Raw genomic sequence first — 17,148 nt, forward strand, 5'->3', positions numbered from 1 at the left:
ACCCTGGCAGTACCAGTGCCACAGTGTGGCCCCTGTCCTGCCTGGATGGCTCCAAGGTGGAAGAGAAATTGCTCACACCATTTCACATTTTTATAGACTTCAGGCCATTTGCATACAGGAGTCAACCATCCAATTAATCATCTCAAACTGTGTCATCCTCCTCGCCTCCTGGCTGGCCTGCCCTCCTCTTCTCACATTCTTTATGCTTAGGGCCTGAAGTTTGAAGAGGATCTATAGCTAGAATCTGACTATTTTGTCTTCGGCACCATAAAGCACAAGGGAAAAACAGAACAGAAAACTTCGGACTTTAAGGCATTAGCACGAAGCTTTTCCTGCACTCAGGGCATGGGCAGGGCTTCTCTCAGTGCTGATTCTGTTGGTGTCTGCTCAAGCTGCTGTGGTATGCAAAGCTCTTCTCACACTCAGGACACTTGAAGGGCGTCACACCGGTGTGGACGCGCTGGTGGCCGGCGAGGGTGGCGCTGTCCTTGAATCCCTTCCCGCAGTCGGACCAGCGAAAGGGCCGAAACTCTGTGTGAGAGCGACAGTGCACGAGGAGAGTGGAGCTGGTCCAAAATCTCTTCTTGCATTTCTCACACTCGTAGGCTTTCTCCCCAGTGTGGGTGAGCCAGTGGGTGTTGAGGTGTGAGATTCGCTTGAAGCACTTCCCGCAGTCATGGCACTCGTAAGGCCTCTCATCCGTGTAAGTGCGATAGTGCAGGAGGAGACTAGACCTGGTGTAAAACCTCTTCCTGCATTTATCACACTCGTAGTGATACCGAAATAATGAGAAGAAGGACTAATGTAGATATAGTAGTAGTCATGCTAAGGCTTAGAAAACTGTAGTTTTCGGACAGGCCCTGGGAACCAGCCTTGTAAAACAATAGTCAAAGGAATTAGTAGAGCATATAGAACATTTAGAAACTGTCAAGATAAGGCTAAAGTATAATAATAAATAAAGAGTTCTGGTGATGGGAAAACATGCAAGGGGGATTAAGGGGGGTAGCCTATAGTTCTGAGTAGACAAGCATGCAGAATTTATAACTTTTAGGAATGATATCTACAAGATTTATGTATCTGTATTGTCTTGAAGAATGTGTACTTTTGCAAGTAGACCACTTTGTAAAAAGGTATAAAAACCTGAGGGAAAAAGGGAACTGCGGGATCCTGACTTTGGACGCTAGTCCGCATGTTTCCCCGGGCCCTGAATAAAGCACCGCATAAACTAACTCTGTTAGTTTGTGTTCTGTTTGGGGCATCGGGCAACAGTAGGGTCTCTCCCCAGTGTGGATGTGCTGGTGGGCAATGAGGGCAGAGTTTTGCTTGAAGCCCTCCCCGCAGTCAGGACACTCATAAGGCCTCTCACCCGTGTGAGAGCAATAGTGACTCAGAAGAGTGCTCCTTCTGACAAACCTTTTCTTGCATTTATCACACTCATAGGGCCTATTCCCAGTGTGGCTCATCTGGTGTTTAGCCAGGCCTGAGCTCTGCCTGAATCCCTGCCCACACTCCCCACACTCGTAGGGCCTCTCTCCAGTGTGAATCCGCTGGTGCACCTTCAGCTGTGTACTGTCTATGAATCTCTTCCCACACTCCCCACACTCGTGGAGCCGTTCATCCTTAAGCATTCCCTAGTGGGGGATCAGGTTGGATATCCACCTGAATCTCTTCCCACACTCCCCACACTCGTAGGGCCGTTCCCCCGTGTGGATTCTGTCATGTCTGATGAGGTTGCTTAACAGACCGATCTCCTTCCCACACTGCGAGCACTTGTGGGGCTTCTCCCCATGGTGAAGTTGCTCACACAGCCCCAGCTCCGAGCACTGGCCGCCTCCCCGGCCTGGGCTGGCTCTTTATTATTGGGATCCCCGGGCTGTGCGTTTGCAGCCCCTCCTGCTGCGGGATCTGCGGGGCTTTTCCTCCCCGTTGCATTCCTGTGCCATGGAGCTGCTGCAAACGGCCTCTTGCCCGAGGCTGTGCCGCGGGGATTTGTCCTCCCTGCTGGCCGTGCTCAGCTCCTTGTCTGGGGGAGGAAGGACAAGGACACGATGGGATTTGCCTCCGTGCCACAGGGAAGGGCAAGGAGATCCCCCCAGGGCTGTGCTGCAGCCGGGGCCGTGCTGGGCTGGGAGATGGAGCAGGACACAGAGGGAAAGGGGCACTGACTTCCTCCTCACCTGCCTGCGGTTCCCGGGACATCGTCCTCGTCCTCATGGACTCCTTCTCTTCCTCCTCGCTGCCGAGCTTTGGGAAATCCTGATTTAGGGGGAAAACAAGGGATGAGCGCGCTGGGTTTGATGGTGGCGCTGCCCGAGGGCAGCTGGAGAAGTCAGCGCCCATTTCAGCGTCGGGGGCGCGGAGCCCGCTCAGCACCGAGCTCCCGCACCCCTCCAGGCTGCCGGGGGTCCCCCGGCTCCGAGATCGCCCCTGGGCGCTCTCCCGCTCCGGGCTCCGCTTCCCCCGGGGATCCCCAGAGATATCGCCCCCTCCTCGCCGGTACCGGGCGATCGCCACGCGGCACCGCCAAGATCCCGCCAGGGCCATTCCCGCCTCGGCTTTGGACTCCGGCAACGTCCGAACATCCCCTGAAGCGCAAAATAAAACCCTCCCGGTGCCACCCACGATGGATTTGGGGAGAGCTCTCCCTCCCCGCTCACCTGCGGGTTTTTGGGGGGCGATGCTGCCGCACCCGGGGGAAGCTGCGCTCTGTGCGGGCGGGCAGCAGAAGCGCGTGGTTCCAAAATCGCTCCTTCTCTTCCTGCCGCTCCGCCCATGTCCCTCCTCTTCCTCCCGCTGCTGCTCTTCCTCCTCTTTCCGCTCCTCCTCTTCCTCCCGCTCCTCCTCCGCTCCCAGCCCGCCCCGGGCAGGTGCCGACACCCAAAAGTAGCCGCGCTCTGGCGCGGGCGATGTCGGAGCGGCTGCGACCCGCGCGGCGCTGCGAGTGATACTGGGAGCGCTGGGAATGACAGCGAGAGCAGCGGCAGCGATTCTGAGAGCCCCGGGCAGGAACTGGGAGCGCTTTCCCTGCCAGTGCCGCTCTTACTGGGAGCGCTGGGAGGGAACTAGGAGCAAAGAGCGCCCGGCCATGAGCGCAGCTGGCGGTGGGCGGGGCCAGAGGACGTGGTTATGCAAATCAGGGAGCGACCGCGCGCTGGGATTGGTGGGCGGGAGCGTCGCGGGGTTGCCGCGGTCACGTGAGCGCCGTGAGGGGAACGGAGCGATGGCGGCGGCTTCCGGTGAGAGAGGAAAGGGAGCGGGAATGGGGACAGGGAGCGGAAATGGGGACCGGGAATGGCGACAGGGAACGGGAATGGGGAAAAGGACCGCTAATGGGACTGGGCAGGGAATCAGGACTGAATGCAGCAATTCCGGACCTGGAGTGGGAACGGGGACCTGGACTACGGGACCCAGAGCCAGAATACAAGACAGGGACGAGGAGTAGAACCGGGAATGGGGACAGGGACTGGCACCGGGACCGGCTGTGGGGATTGGTTGTGGCTTTAGATCTGCCAAGAGCAGAGCAGCTGCTGTAAAGTTGTTTCTGGTAAAGGCACGTCAGGCTCCAAAGGCAAAGAGCCCAAGGCTCTCCAGTCCCTGTTCAATCTCTGCCACAAAGTCCCGATGGAAGCAGGAGCAGCTCTCTGCTGCAAGAGGTCGAAGCTGCGACCTGGTGCAGAATCTCCAGAGGCAGATGCCCCCTGTCCTTTCTTCTCCTGTTCTTTTCTTCTTCATCTTCCTCTTCTTCTTCTCTCCCGTGCTGGTATGATGGTGGGGGAGGAAGGGAGAGTGATGAGAGAGGAGGGAGAGAGAGCTCTGGCTCCAAGACACGGATTTTTATTGACAAATTTCCCAATGATCAGATAACAGGAACCTGAAGCATTTCTCCTAAACCTATGAGAATTCTGGTTGTCCACTCCAAAACTTATATCTAACTTGTGCACATCACCATTGTTTTCTCTCTGAGGAATATAAAAACTATTTTAACTCAATTTTTACTTTGTCTAGAACTGTGGTTTTAAGCTCTCAGTGCAGCTTGTTTTTAGCACCACACTCTAAGACTTTTACTTTTTGAGGCACTTAAGATATATTTCGACATACTTCAAACAAAGATTTATATTTTTAATTCATGTCGATGCAACTTAATATTTCCACTTACCTAAACTAAAGCTCCGACCTCGATTTCATATTGCCTTGGCTTAATGTATTTTATTTCTCAGAAGTTTTTTAATTTGAATTTGGCATTCTGCACTCTCTCAAAGGGACTGAGAGATGCTTCTGTGTCACACATTGCAACTACTGGGAATGGGGACTGGGAGATGGGATCAGGAATGGAAAGAGGAACAGGGAATGGGACAGGGAATATGGAAATAGCAATTGGAGAGAGAATATGGGATGGGGATTTAGAAGATGGGACAGGGAATTGAAATTTGAATACGGGAATGGGATTGGGAATAGGAAATGGAAATGTTTTACATACATATCTGTGAGAGCTTCCTGTCAAATCCTTATCCTTCCCAACACACAGGGAATATGGGACTAGGAATATGGGAACGATAACCAGGCAGAGAATACGGGACAGGGAGAGTGAAGGAGAGCGGGCATGGGAATTGGACTGGGATGGGAGCCAGGAGGATGTGGAGCCCCCAGCCAGGTGTCTTCCCAACACAGATCAGCGGCACCAGGGCTCAGCGGGGCTCTGCCCACCGGGGGTCACTGGGGATCATCCAGCACAGATCCTGCCCTGGGGGATGGAGCTGGAGCAGCGCACGAAGCTCTTCCCGCACTCGGGGAACTCGCAGGGCTTCTCTCAGTGGAGACTCTGTTGGTGTCTGGTCAAGTGAGAGGTCAGTGAGAAGCTCTTCCCACACTCGGGACATTTGTAGGGTCTCTCCCCGGTGTGGATGCGCCGGTGCTGGACGAGGGTGGAGTTGTCCTTAAATCCCTTCCCACAGTCATGACACTCATAAGGCCTCTCATCCCTGTGAGTGCGATAGTGCTTGAGGAGATCGGAGCTGGTCTGAAACCTCTTCCAGCATTTATCACACTCGTAGGGTCTCTCCCCAGTGTGGCTGCGCCGGTGGGCAGCAAGGGCAGAGTTTTGCTTGAATCCCTTCCCACAGCTGGAGCAGCAGAACGGTCTCTCATCCTTGTAAGTGCGATAGTGCCGGAGCAGACTGGAGCTGGTCTGAAACCTTTGCCTGCATTTATCACACTCGTAGGGTCTCTCCCCAGTGTGGGTATGCCGGTGACTGGCAAGGTGTGAGTTGAGCTTGAAGCCCTTCCCACAGTCAGGACACTCATAAGGCCTCTCATCCTTGTGAGTGCGATAGTGCTGGAGGAAACTGGATCTGGTCTGAAACCTTTTTCTGCATTTATCACACTCGTAGGGTCTCTCCCCAGTGTGGATCCTCTGGTGCCGACTCAGGTGTGAGCTCTGGCTGAATCTCTTCCCACACTCTCCACACTCGTAGGGCCGTTCCCCCGTGTGGACTCTCTGGTGTTTGGTCAGTTCCCATCTCCACCTGAATCCCTTCCCACATTCCGAGCACTTGTGGGGCTTCTCCCCACGGTGAAGCTGCTCACGCAGCCCCAGCTCCGAGCTCCGGCCGCCTCCCCGGCCCGGGCTGGCTCTTTCCTGCTGGGATCTCCGTGCTGTGCGTTTGCAGCCCCTCCTGCTGCGGGATCTGCGGGGCTTTTCCTCCCCGTTGCATTCCTGCGCTGTGGAGCCGCTGCAAACGGCCTCTTGCCCGAGGCTGTGCCGCGGGGATTTGTCCTCCCTGCTGGCCGTGCTCAGCTCCTTGTCTGGGGGAGGAAGGACAAGGACAGGATGGGATTTGCCTCTGTGACACAGGGAAGGGCAAAGAGATCCCCACAGCGCTGTGCTGCAGGCGGGGCCGTGCTGGGCTGGGAGATGGAGCAGGACACAGAGGGAAAGGGGCACTGACTTCCTCCTCACCTGCCTGCGGTTCCCGGGACATCGTCCTCGTCCTCATGGACTCCTTCTCTTCCTCCTCGCTGCCGAGCTTTGGGAAATCCTGATTTAGGGGGAAAACAAGGGATGAGCGCGCTGCCCGAGGGCAGCTGGAGAAGTCAGCGCCCATTTCACCGTCGGGGGCGCGGAGCCCGCTCAGCACCGAGCTCCCGCACCCCTCCAGGCTGCCGGGGGTCCCCCGGCTCCGGGATCGCCCCTGGGCGCTCTCCCCGCTCCGGGGCTCCCGCCTTCCCCGCCGGCTCTGCCGGGGATCCCCAGAGCCGATATCGCCCCCTCCCCGCCGGTACCGGGCGATCGCCACGCGGCACTGCCAAGATCCCGCCAGGGCCATTCCCGCCTCGGCTTTGGACTCCGGCAACGTCCGAACATCCCCTGAAGCGCAAAATAAAACCCTCCCGGTGCCACCCACGATGGATTTGGGGAGAGCTCCCCCTCCCCGCTCACCTGCGGGTTTTTGGGGGGCGATGCTGCCGCACCCGGGGGAAGCTGCGCTCTGTGCGGGCGGGCGGCAGAAGCGCGTGGTTCCAAAATCGCTCCTTCTCTTCCTGCCGCTCCGCCCGTGTCCCTCCTCTTCCTCCCGCTGCTGCTCTTCCTCCTCTTTCCGCTCCTCCTCTTCCTCCCGCTCCTCCTCCGCTCCTAGCCCGGCCCGGGCAGGTGCCGACACCCAAAAGTAGCCGCGCTCTGGCGCGGGCGATGTCGGAGCGGCTGCGACCCGCGCGGCGCTGCGAGTGATACTGGGAGCGCTGGGAATGACAGCGAGAGCAGCGGCAGCGATTCTGAGAGCCCCGGGCAGGAACTGGGAGCGCTTTCCCTGCCAGTGCCGCTCTTACTGGGAGCGCTGGGAGGGAACTGGGAGCAAAGAGCGCCCGGCCATGAGCGCAGCTGGCGGTGGGCGGGGCCGGAGGACGTGGTTATGCAAATCAGGGAGCGACCGCGCGCTGGGATTGGTGGGCGGGAGCGTCGCGGGGTTGCCGCGGTCACGTGAGCGCCGTGAGAGGAACGGAGCGATGGCGGCGGCGTCCGGTGACAGGGGACAGGGAGCGGGAATGGGGACAGAGAATGGGAATGGGGACAGGTAACGGGAGTGGGGACAGGGAATGGGAACCGGGAACGGGAATGGGGAGAGGGAATGGGAATGGGGACAGGGAATGGGAATGGGGACAGGGAGCGGGAATTGGGACAGGGAATGGGGACAGGGAGCGGGAATGGGAATGGGACCGGGAATGGGGTCAGGGTATGGGAATAGGGACAGGGAGCGGGAACGGGGACAGGGAATGGGGACAGGGACCGGCTGTGGGGATTGGTTGTGGCTTTAGATCTGCCAAGAGCAGAGCAGCTGCTGTAAAGTTGTTTCTGGGTGTCCTAGTTTGGACAAACTTAGGGAAAAAACTTCTAGAAGAGCTTTCCAGGGAATAAACTTCCAATTTTTTATTCCACTGGACTTAAGAAAAAATATTTTACTTAGGGGGAAAAGTGGAAAAAACTTATTTGTTAACACATACAAGGGAAACACTTCTCAGCACAGATTCAGATGACAAAAAAAAATTTTTACTGAGAGATAAAAAGAGACGTGGACGATTTGATCTTTACTAGAAGGACGAGGTGCTTCTCTGGCCGGTGTCCAGAGGCAGGCCGCAGGGTTCCTCCGGAGCGAGCTGGTGCTGATCCTCGGGAGGTGAGGGGGGGGGAAGGGAGAGGGAGAGAGAGAGAAAGGAAAGAAAAAACAGCCAGCAAGCCTTAAACAACAGCGAGCTAAAACAAATAATTCAAGCAATGTAAAGCCAAAAAATTAATGAAAAAAACAGCTAACTAACAAACCAGGCAACGAACTACTACTACAGCAGCGAAAAGCCACACGCAAGCAGCAGCCAGAGCCAAGCGAGCCACCGCAAGAGGGAAAAAAAAAAAACCAAGGCCAGTCCACAGAGCCGAGCCCAGGCGGCCCCTCCCCCGGGAGCAGACAGCTTCATGGCCAAGGGGGGCAGGGTGAGAATTCAGTCAAAACACTAACCCAGGACATTCTATCCCTTATTCCATATCGTGATCATTGACTCACGATTGGGATATACACTTATTAAACACAATATAAACACTTTTTCTGACTTGCTTAAACCTTTAACATTTACATATTTCTTTTGTTTTATCTCACAGTTAGATCTTTTTGAGGTACACAGCGGGTTGTTCTATTTTTTTGCATTATTTACCAAGTACATTCAGGTTCTTGAGCAAAGGCAATCCCTTGAATGGGTTTGCCTGTACTCGAGGCAGGATTAATTCATACTGTCTTTTTTAGCAATTTTTTGACATGGGCCGCTGGGACTTTGTCTCCATTTACTGTATTAAGGCACTTAGATTGGGCAGGACCTGCTCGGTTGGTGGAACTTCGAGTGTTGACTAACCAAGTGGCTTTTGCCAAATGCTGCTTCCAATTTTTAAAGGATCCCCCACCCAATGCCTTTAAGGTGGTTTTTAACAATTTATTGTACTTTTTTACTTTACCTGCAGCTGGTGCATGGTAAGGGATGTGGTACACTTACTTAATACCGTGTTTTTTAGCCTAGGTGTTGACAAGGTTATTTTTAAAATGAGTCTTATTGTTTGACTCGATTTTTTTAGGAGTACCATGCTTTCAAAGGACTTGTTTTTTTAGGCTCAGGATGGTGTTGCGGGCAGTGGCGTGAGATACAGGGTAAGTCTTTAACTATTTGGTGGTGGCTTCTACTATGGTTAGCACATAACGTTTGCCTTGGCGGGTTTGAGGCAGTGTGATGTAATTAATTTGCCAAACCTTCCTATACTTGTATTTGGACCACTGTCCTTTATACCAGAGGGGCTTCACTCGCTTGGCCTGCTTGATGGCAGCGCAAGTGTCACAATTATGAATAACTTGAGTAATGCTGTTTATGGTAAGATTTACTCCTTGGTCTTGTGCCTACTTATAGGTGGCATCCCTCCCCTGATGGCCTGAGGCATCATGGGCTCATTGAGCCAGGAACAACTTTCTTTTATGTTTTTAATTTAAATCTATTTTTAACCTTTTTATTTTTGCTGCTTGATTTACTTGATGGTTATTTCGCTGTTTTTCGTTAGCTTTACTTTTGGGGACATGGGCGTTTACATGGCGAACCTTTACGGGTAGCTTGTCTAACCGAGTAGCTATGTTTTTCCACTTTTTTGCAGCTCAGATTGGTTTTTCTTTGCGCTGCCAGTTCGTCTCTTTTTATCTTTGCAGCCATCTCCACAAAGTGTTGGCTACCATTCAGGAATTAGTGTAAAGATAGAGCTTTGGCTACCTTTTTCTTTCGGCAATATTTAAAGCCAGTTGGACAGCTTTGAGTTTAGCGAATTGACTAGACCCTTTTTTTTTTTAGTAGCTTTTGCAACTCGTTGTGTAGGGCTTTATACAGCTGCTTTTTATTTTTGATTTGTCTTTACAATGCGACAGGAACTGTCGGTGAACAGGGCATAACGGATTTCTTCTGCCGGTAGCTGGTTGTAAGGTGGTGCTTCTTTAGCCCGGGTTACTGGTTCTTGTTCTTCGTTTGTTACACTAAAACTTTCTCCCTCTGGCCAGTTGGTAATTATTTTTAAGATCCTTGGGCGATTTAATTTCCCGATCCGGGCGCGCTGCGTAATGAGGGCTATCCACTTGCTCCATGTGGCACTGGTGGCATGGTGGGTGGAGGGAACTTTCTTACTGAACATCCACCCCAGCACTGGCAACCGGGGTGCCAGAAAGAGTTGTGCTTTTGTGCCAATTACTTTTGAAGCAGCTTGGACTCCCTCATAAGCAGCCAGGATTTTTTTTTTTGTTGGGGTATAATTACTTTCAGACTTTTTGTAACTTTTTCTTTAGAATCCCAGGGGTCGGCCTCGGGTCTTACCTGACACTTTTTGCCACAGACTCCAAGACAGACCGTGGTTTTCAGCTGCAGAATAGAGCACATTTTTTACATTTGGCCCCGTCCTGACGGGACCAAGAGCTACTGCATGGGCGATCTCTTGTTTAATTTGGATGAAGGCTTGTTGCTGTTTTGGGCCCCAATGAAAATTATTCTTTTTCCGAGTAACTTGGTAAAGAGGGCTTACAATTTGACTGTACTTGGGGATGTGCATTTTTTAAAAGCCTATAGCACTCAAGAAAGCTTGTGTCTTTTTTTTGTTAGTAGGTGGAGACATAGCTGTGATTTTATTAATAACATTAGTAGGAATTTGACGTCTTTTATTTTGCCACTTTACTTTTAGGAATTGGATTTTACGAGCAGGTCCCTTAACTTTATTTTTTTTGATGGCAAAACCGGCTTCCAGGAGAATTCGGATAATTTTTTTTTTTTTTTCAAACACTTTTTTTGCTGTGTTTCCCCACACAATGATGTCATTGATGTACTGCAAATGTTTTGGAGCCTTACCCTTTTTCAGTGCAGCCTGGATCAGCTCATGGCAGATGGTGGGACTGTGCTTCCACCCCTGGGGCAGTCGGTTTTAGGTGTACTGCACGCCCCTTTAGGTGAAAGCAAACTGCGGCTTGCATTTTGCTGCCAAAGGAATGGAGAAAAACGTATTGGCAATGTCAATGGTGGCATACCACCTTGCTGCTTTGGACTCCAGCTCATACTGGAGCTCTAGCATGTTCGGCACAGCAGCGCTTAATGGTGGGGTGACTTTATTTAATGCGCGGTAGTTTACTGTCAATTTCCATTTTTCGTTAGACTTGCGCACAGGCCAGATGGGGTTGTTGAAGGGTGAGTGGGTTTTGCTTACCACTTCTTGGCGCTCCAGCTCCCGGATCATCTTATGGATCGGGATTACAGCATTTCGAGTTGTCTTATATTGCCGACGATGTACTATTGAAGTGGCAATTGGTACTTTCTGCTCCTCTACCCTCAGGAGTTTTACGGCAATTGGATTTTCACATAGTTCGGGCAGGGTGTTCAATTGCTGGATTTTTTCCGCCATTACAGTCGCTATCTTAAATGCCTACTTGAAGCTTTTTGGGTTCTTAAAATACCCGCTTTGAAGGAAATTTATTTTCAAAATACACGGGGCCTCTGGGCCAGTCACAATTGGGTATTTTTTTCACTCTCTTCTAGTTAGACTTATTTTCGCTTCTACTATGGTAAAGTTTTGTGATTTACTTGTTACACCAGCAATAGAAACGGTTTCTTTTCCGACACATTTTGATGGAAATATAGTACATTGCGATTTAGTGTCCACTAAAGCTTCATACTCCTGTGGTTTCGATGTGCCAGGCCACCGAATCCACACGGTTCAAAACACTCGGTTTTCCCTGGCCTCACCCTGGCTAGAGGCAGGGTCTCCCTAAGCCTGTTTATCCTTTTTGACGGGGGCATAGGTCTTAGAAGTTTTTTCAAGTGAATCGGACATGTCGTTATTATCCTTCTCATACGTGGCACTGTGATTCCGGGCGACTGGAGCTGCTTTCTTTTTGATGGAACCTTTTTGTTGAGCCTTGTCTTCTTTCAAATTACGCACTCGTCGTGCCAGAACAGCTGTGGGCTTTCCATCTCACCTCCTCATGTTTTCTCCGCAGTTACGCAAGAAAAACCACAACTTTGCACGTGGGGTGTACCTTTTCTTTTTAGCAGAGGAGCGTTTGCGTTGACTGCCAGGACGTCTGATTTGCACAGCTGAGATTTGGAGGAGATTTTCTTTGATTTTTTCTCTTAGCTTCTTATGGTTTTCCTCCAACTTATCCTCCAAGTTCTGTAAACGTGTTTTTACGGCTGCAATCCTGGCATGCGTTGGGCCATGCACAGCATCAGCGTACGCCCGAAGCTTCTTTGCCATATCAAGCACTGTCTTGTATATGTCTTCTCGTTTTATGATTGCAAGAGCTGAGGCATATTTAGATGGTCTAAGCCTCACAAGCTTCTTCCACATAATTGGTGTGCACGGTACTAGATTTGGATTTTTAGTTGTTACGTCATCTGAGAAAATAATTTTTGTCACCGCCATTTTTTTTTAAACGTTGGACTCCCTGCTCAATGGTTTTCCATTTGGTCTGCTGCATGTACAGGTTATTAGCGCAGAGATATTTTTGTGCCACACTGTCTAATACACGTGACCAGAGGCTTTGAGGATTAGCTCTCTTCATCATACTTTGATTGATGACTGGATCTTGAGACAGAGATTTCAAATGTCTCGCTTTCGTGCCATCTAGGATGGTTGCCTCACCTGCCGCATTCCAAAGCCGGACTAGCTAACTAATTATGGATTCATTAGGTCGCCTTGTATAGTCTTTTTTTAGACCACGAAGATTTTTTAGGGAAAGGGACTCATTATTAGTTTCTGATTTTCCATTAGTTACTTTAGCTTCGGATTTTACATTAGGGGAGTTGAAGGTCTTTTTTTTGCATTTTCTTCATCATCATCCTCCCCCGGCCGATTTGTTTTTTTTGTGCACTTTCTACTTTTGGTACTGGTAGCCACAGCCATAGGTTGAAGCTTGCTGTTTAATTTTGCCCCTGTCCTGGAGCTTGAGGTGTCAACTGCAGTTTGAGTAACTGGAATAGTAGCTACGTTATCTCCCTGTTCCCTCTACTTTGTTTGTTGTCCTACACTATCTACCAGGGTTTGATAAGCGTACGCCAGAGCCCAGCTCACTGCAGTGATTTTTTTTTTTCTTAGAATTGTCCTGACACTTTTCTTTTAAGTACTTTGCAATTTTGACTGGGTCTTGAATTTGTTTAGATGAAAAATCCCAGATTATAGGTTTAGAAAACTTTTTTAGAATTTGGCCCAGTTCCTTTCATTTGCTACACTACTCAGAATTTTTCCTACTCTGCTTTGCTACCAAATTAGAGGTTGTAACACCTGCATCCTTAGAAATTTCAGCTTTCATTCTGTATAAACTGCAGACAGTATAGAAAAAACTTACTAAATTAAATACCAGAAAGATGGTTTCTTTTACACTTAGGGAGAGCTGAACATTTTTTAACAGAGATGTAAATAATTTAGGGGAGAAGAAGGAAAATAAAGGCAAGAAATCCTCTTTGCTTGCTTCTCCTCTAATGAATTGAGTGCACAACACAAACCACGACTTGTACATCCATGAAGTGGATTCTAACACCTTCATAAACTTTTGGCAGATCATAACAACTAAGCCTAGCCCAATGAGTATTTTGGTTAATACCCCTTTTATGAAAAAACTACGTGCTAGAGACAACACTGGGGCTATCTTTGAGTAAGAGAACAGGCCCAAAGACCACAGGGGTATTAAGATCTTAAAAAACTTTAAAGAGCAAACATACAGGCAGGCTTTTAATTTAAAAGACATTATGGCTTTAAAAAACATACTGATATCAATACAGGCAAATTAAAAACAAGATGTATTAAAGTTTTTTCCACTTTCTCCTTCCCCGTACGGGCCACCAAATAAGAAATGTCCTAGTTTGGACAAACTTAGGGAAAAAACTTCTAGAAGAGCTTTCCAGGGAATAAACTTCCAATTTTTTATTCCACTGGACTTAAGAAAAAATATTTTACTTAGGGGGAAAAGTGGAAAAAACCTATTTATTAACACATACAAGGGAAACACTTCTCAGCACAGATTCAGATGACAAAAAAAATTTTTACTGAGAGATAAAAAGAGACGTGGACGATTTGATCTTTACTACAAGGACGAGATGCTTTTTTGGCCGGTGTCCAGAGGCAGGCCGCAGGGTTCCTCCGGAGCGAGCTGGTGCTGATCCTCAGGAGGTGAGGGGGGGGGGGAAGGGAGAGGGAGAGAGAGAGAAAGGAAAAAAAAAACAGCCAGCAAGCCTTAAACAACAGCGAGCTAAAACAAATAATTCAAGCAATGTAAAGCCAAAAAATTAAAAAAAAAACAGCTAACTAACAAACCAGGCAACGAACTACTACTACAGCAGCGAAAAGCCACACGCAAGCAGCAGCCAGAGCCAAGCGAGCCACCGCAAAAGCGGAAAAAAAAAACCAAGGCCAGTCCACAGAGTCGAGCCCAGGCGGCCCCTCCCCCGGGAGCAGACAGCTTCATGGCCAAGGGGGGCAAAGTAAGAATTCAGTCAAAACACTGACCCAGGACACTGGGAAAGGCACGTCAGGCTCCAAAGGCAAAGAGCCCAAGGCTCTCCAGTCCCTGTTCAATCTCTGCCACAAAGTCCCGATGGAAGCAGGAGCAGCTCTCTGCTGCAAGAGGTCGAAGCTGCGGCCTGCTGCAGAGTCTCCAGAGGCAGATGCTCCCTGGCCTTTCTTCTCCTGTTCTTTTCTTCTTCATCTTCCTCTTCTTCTTCTCTCCCGTGCTGGTAGTGGTGATGATGGTGGTGGGGGAGGAAGGGAGAGCGACAAGAGAGGAGGGAGAGAGAGCTCTGGCTCCAAGACACGGATTTTTATTGACAAAATTTCCAATGATCAAAAAACAGGAACCTGAAGCATGTCTCCTAAACCTATGAGAATTCTGGTTCTCCACTCCAAAACTTATATCTAACTTGTGCACATCACCATTGTTTTCTCTCTGAGAAATATAAAAACTATTTTAACTCTATTTTTAGTCTAGAACTGTGGTTTTAAGCTCTCAATGCAGCTTGTTTTTAGCACCACACTCTAAGACTTTTACTTTTTGAGGCACTTAAGAGATATTTCTACATACTTCAAACTAAGATTTATACTTCTACTTCATGTCGATGCAACTTAATATTACTACTTACCAAAACTAAAGCTCCAACCTAGATTTCATATTGCCGTGGCTTAATGTATTTTATTTCTCGGAAGTTTTTTAATTCGAATTTGGCATTCTGCACTCTCTCAAAGGGACTGAGAGATGCTTCTGTGTCACACATTGCAACTACTGGGAATGGGGACTGGGAGATGGGATCGGGAATGGAAAGAGGAACAGGGAATGGGAATATGGGAATGGGACACGGAATATGGAAATAGCAATTGGGGAGAGATTATGGGATGGGGATTTAGAAGATGGGACAGGGAATTGAAATTTGAATATGGGAATGGGATTGGGAATAGGAAATGTAAATGTTCTACATACATATCTGTGAGAGCTTCCTTTCAAATCCTTATCCTTCCCAACACACAGGGAATATGGGACTGGGAATATGGGAACGACAACCGGGCAAGGAATACGGGACAGGGAGAGTGAAGGAGAGCGGGAATGGGAATTGGACTGGGATGGGAGGCAGGAGGATGTGGAGCCCCCAGCCAGGTGTCTTCCCAACACGGATCAGCGGCACCAGGGCTCAGCGGGGCTCTGCCCACCGGGGGTCACTGGGGATCATCCAGCGCAGATCCTGCCCTGGGGGATGGAGCTGGAGAAGCGCACGAAGCTCTTCCCGCACTCGGGGCACTCGCAGGGCTTCTCTCAGTGGAGACTCCGTTGGTGTCTGGTCAAGTGAGAGCTCTGTGAGAAGCTCTTCCCACACTCGGGACACTCATAGGGTCTCTCCCCGGTGTGGATGCGCCGGTGCAGGACGAGGGTGGAGCTGTCCTTAAATCCCTTCCCACAGTCAGGACACTCATAAGGCCTCTCATCCCGGTGAATGCGGTAGTGCCTCAGAAGAGTGGAGCTGGCCTGAAACACCTTCCTGCATTTATCACACTCGTAGGGTCTCTCCCCAGTGTGGATGCGCCGGTGGATGACGAGGTGTGAGTTGCGCTTGAAGCCCTTCCCACATTCAGGACACTCATAAGGCTTCTCAGCCCAGTGAGTGCGATAGTGCTCGAGGAGCTTGGAGCTGGTGTGAAAACTTTTTCTGCATTTATCACACTCGTAGGGCCTCTCCCCAGTGTGGATCCTCCGGTGCCGACTCAGGTTTGAGCTCCGGCTGAATCTCTTCCCACACTCCTCACACTCGTAGGGCCATTCCCCTGTGTGGATTCTCTGGTTTTTGGTCAGTTCCCATCTCCACCTGTAGCTCTTCCCACATTCCGAGCACTTGTGGGGCTTCTCCCCACGGTGAAGCTGCTCACGCAGCCCCAGCTCCGAGCTCCGGCCGCCTCCCCGGCCCGGGCTGGCTCTTTCCTGCTGGGATCCCCGGGCTGTGCGTTTGCAGCCCCTCCTGCTGCGGGATCTGCGGGACTTTTCCTCCCCGTTGCATTCCTGCGCCGTGGAGCCGCTGCAAACGGCCTCTTGCCCGAGGCTGTGCCGCGGGGATTTGTCCTCCCTGCTGTCCGTGCTCAGCTCCTTGTCTGGGGGAGGAAGGACAAGGACACGATGGGATTTGCCTCCATGCCAGAGGGAAGGGCAAGAAGATCACCCCAGGGCTGTGCTGCAGCCGGGGCCGTGCTGGGCTGGGAGATGGAGCAGGACACAGGGGGAAAGGGGCAATGACTTCTTCCTCACCTGCCTGCGGCTCCTGGGACATCTTCCTCTTCCTCCTCCTCAATGCATCCAAGGTTTTGGAAATCCTGGTTTGGGGGAGAAACAAGGCCTGAGCGCGTTGGGATTGATGATGGCGCTGCTCGAGGGCAGCTGGAGAAGTCAGCGCCCCTTTCAGCCTCGGGGGCCCGGAGCCCGCTCAGCACCGAGCTCCCGCACCCCTCCAGGCTGCCGGGGGTCCCCCGGCTCCGGGATCGCCCCTGGGCGCTCTCCCCGCTCCGGGGCTCCCGCCTTCCCCCCCGGCTCTGCCGGGGATCCCCAGAGCCGATATCGCCCCCTTCCCGCCGGTACCGGGCGATCGCCACGCGGCAGCCGCCAAGATCCCGCCAGGGCCATTCCCGCCTCGGCTTTGGGCTCCGGCAACATCCGAACATCCCCTGAACCGCAAAATAAAACCCTCCCGGAGACCCCCCATGAGGGATTTGGGGCGAGCTCTCCCTCCCCGCTCACCTGCGGGTTTTTGGGGGGCGATGCTGCCGCACCCGGGGGAAGCTGCGCTCTGTGCGGGCGGGAGAAGCGCGTGGTTCCAAAATCGCTCCTCCTCTTCCTGCCGCTCCTCCCGTGTCCCTCCTCTTCCCGCTCCTCCTGCTCCTCCTCCGCTCCCAGCCCGGCCCGGGCAGGTGCCGACACCCAAAAGCAGCCGCGCTCTGCCCCGGGCGGTGTCGGAGCGGCTGCGACCCGCGCGGCGCTGCGAGTGATACTGGGAGCGCTGGGAATGACAGCGAGAGCAGCGGCAGCGATGCTGAGTGTAATAAATAAGAGGCCTTTTGTTCGCCTGACAGACTTTAGA

At 51.5% G+C, this 17,148-nt stretch overlaps 1 protein-coding gene and 1 pseudogene across 1 annotated transcript; both read right to left on the minus strand.

Annotated features, from left to right (window-relative positions):
* Positions 1-361: 361 nt before the first annotated feature.
* LOC130266912 (zinc finger protein 892-like) lies at positions 362-1,628 on the minus strand. Its single transcript, XM_056516178.1, has 2 exons — positions 1,414-1,628; positions 362-752 (listed from the first exon to the last, which is right to left on the minus strand). Exons 1-2 carry the CDS (start codon positions 1,626-1,628, stop codon positions 362-364), a joined length of 606 nt encoding a protein of 201 aa, XP_056372153.1.
* A 2,184-nt stretch (positions 1,629-3,812) lies between these two features.
* On the minus strand, positions 3,813-17,099 carry LOC130266910 (zinc finger protein 883-like; annotated as a pseudogene).
* Between the last annotated feature and the right edge of the window lie 49 nt (positions 17,100-17,148).

The sequence above is a fragment of the Oenanthe melanoleuca genome, unplaced genomic scaffold, assembly GCF_029582105.1.
Source record: "Oenanthe melanoleuca isolate GR-GAL-2019-014 unplaced genomic scaffold, OMel1.0 S333, whole genome shotgun sequence".
Classification (NCBI taxonomy): domain Eukaryota; kingdom Metazoa; phylum Chordata; class Aves; order Passeriformes; family Muscicapidae; genus Oenanthe; species Oenanthe melanoleuca.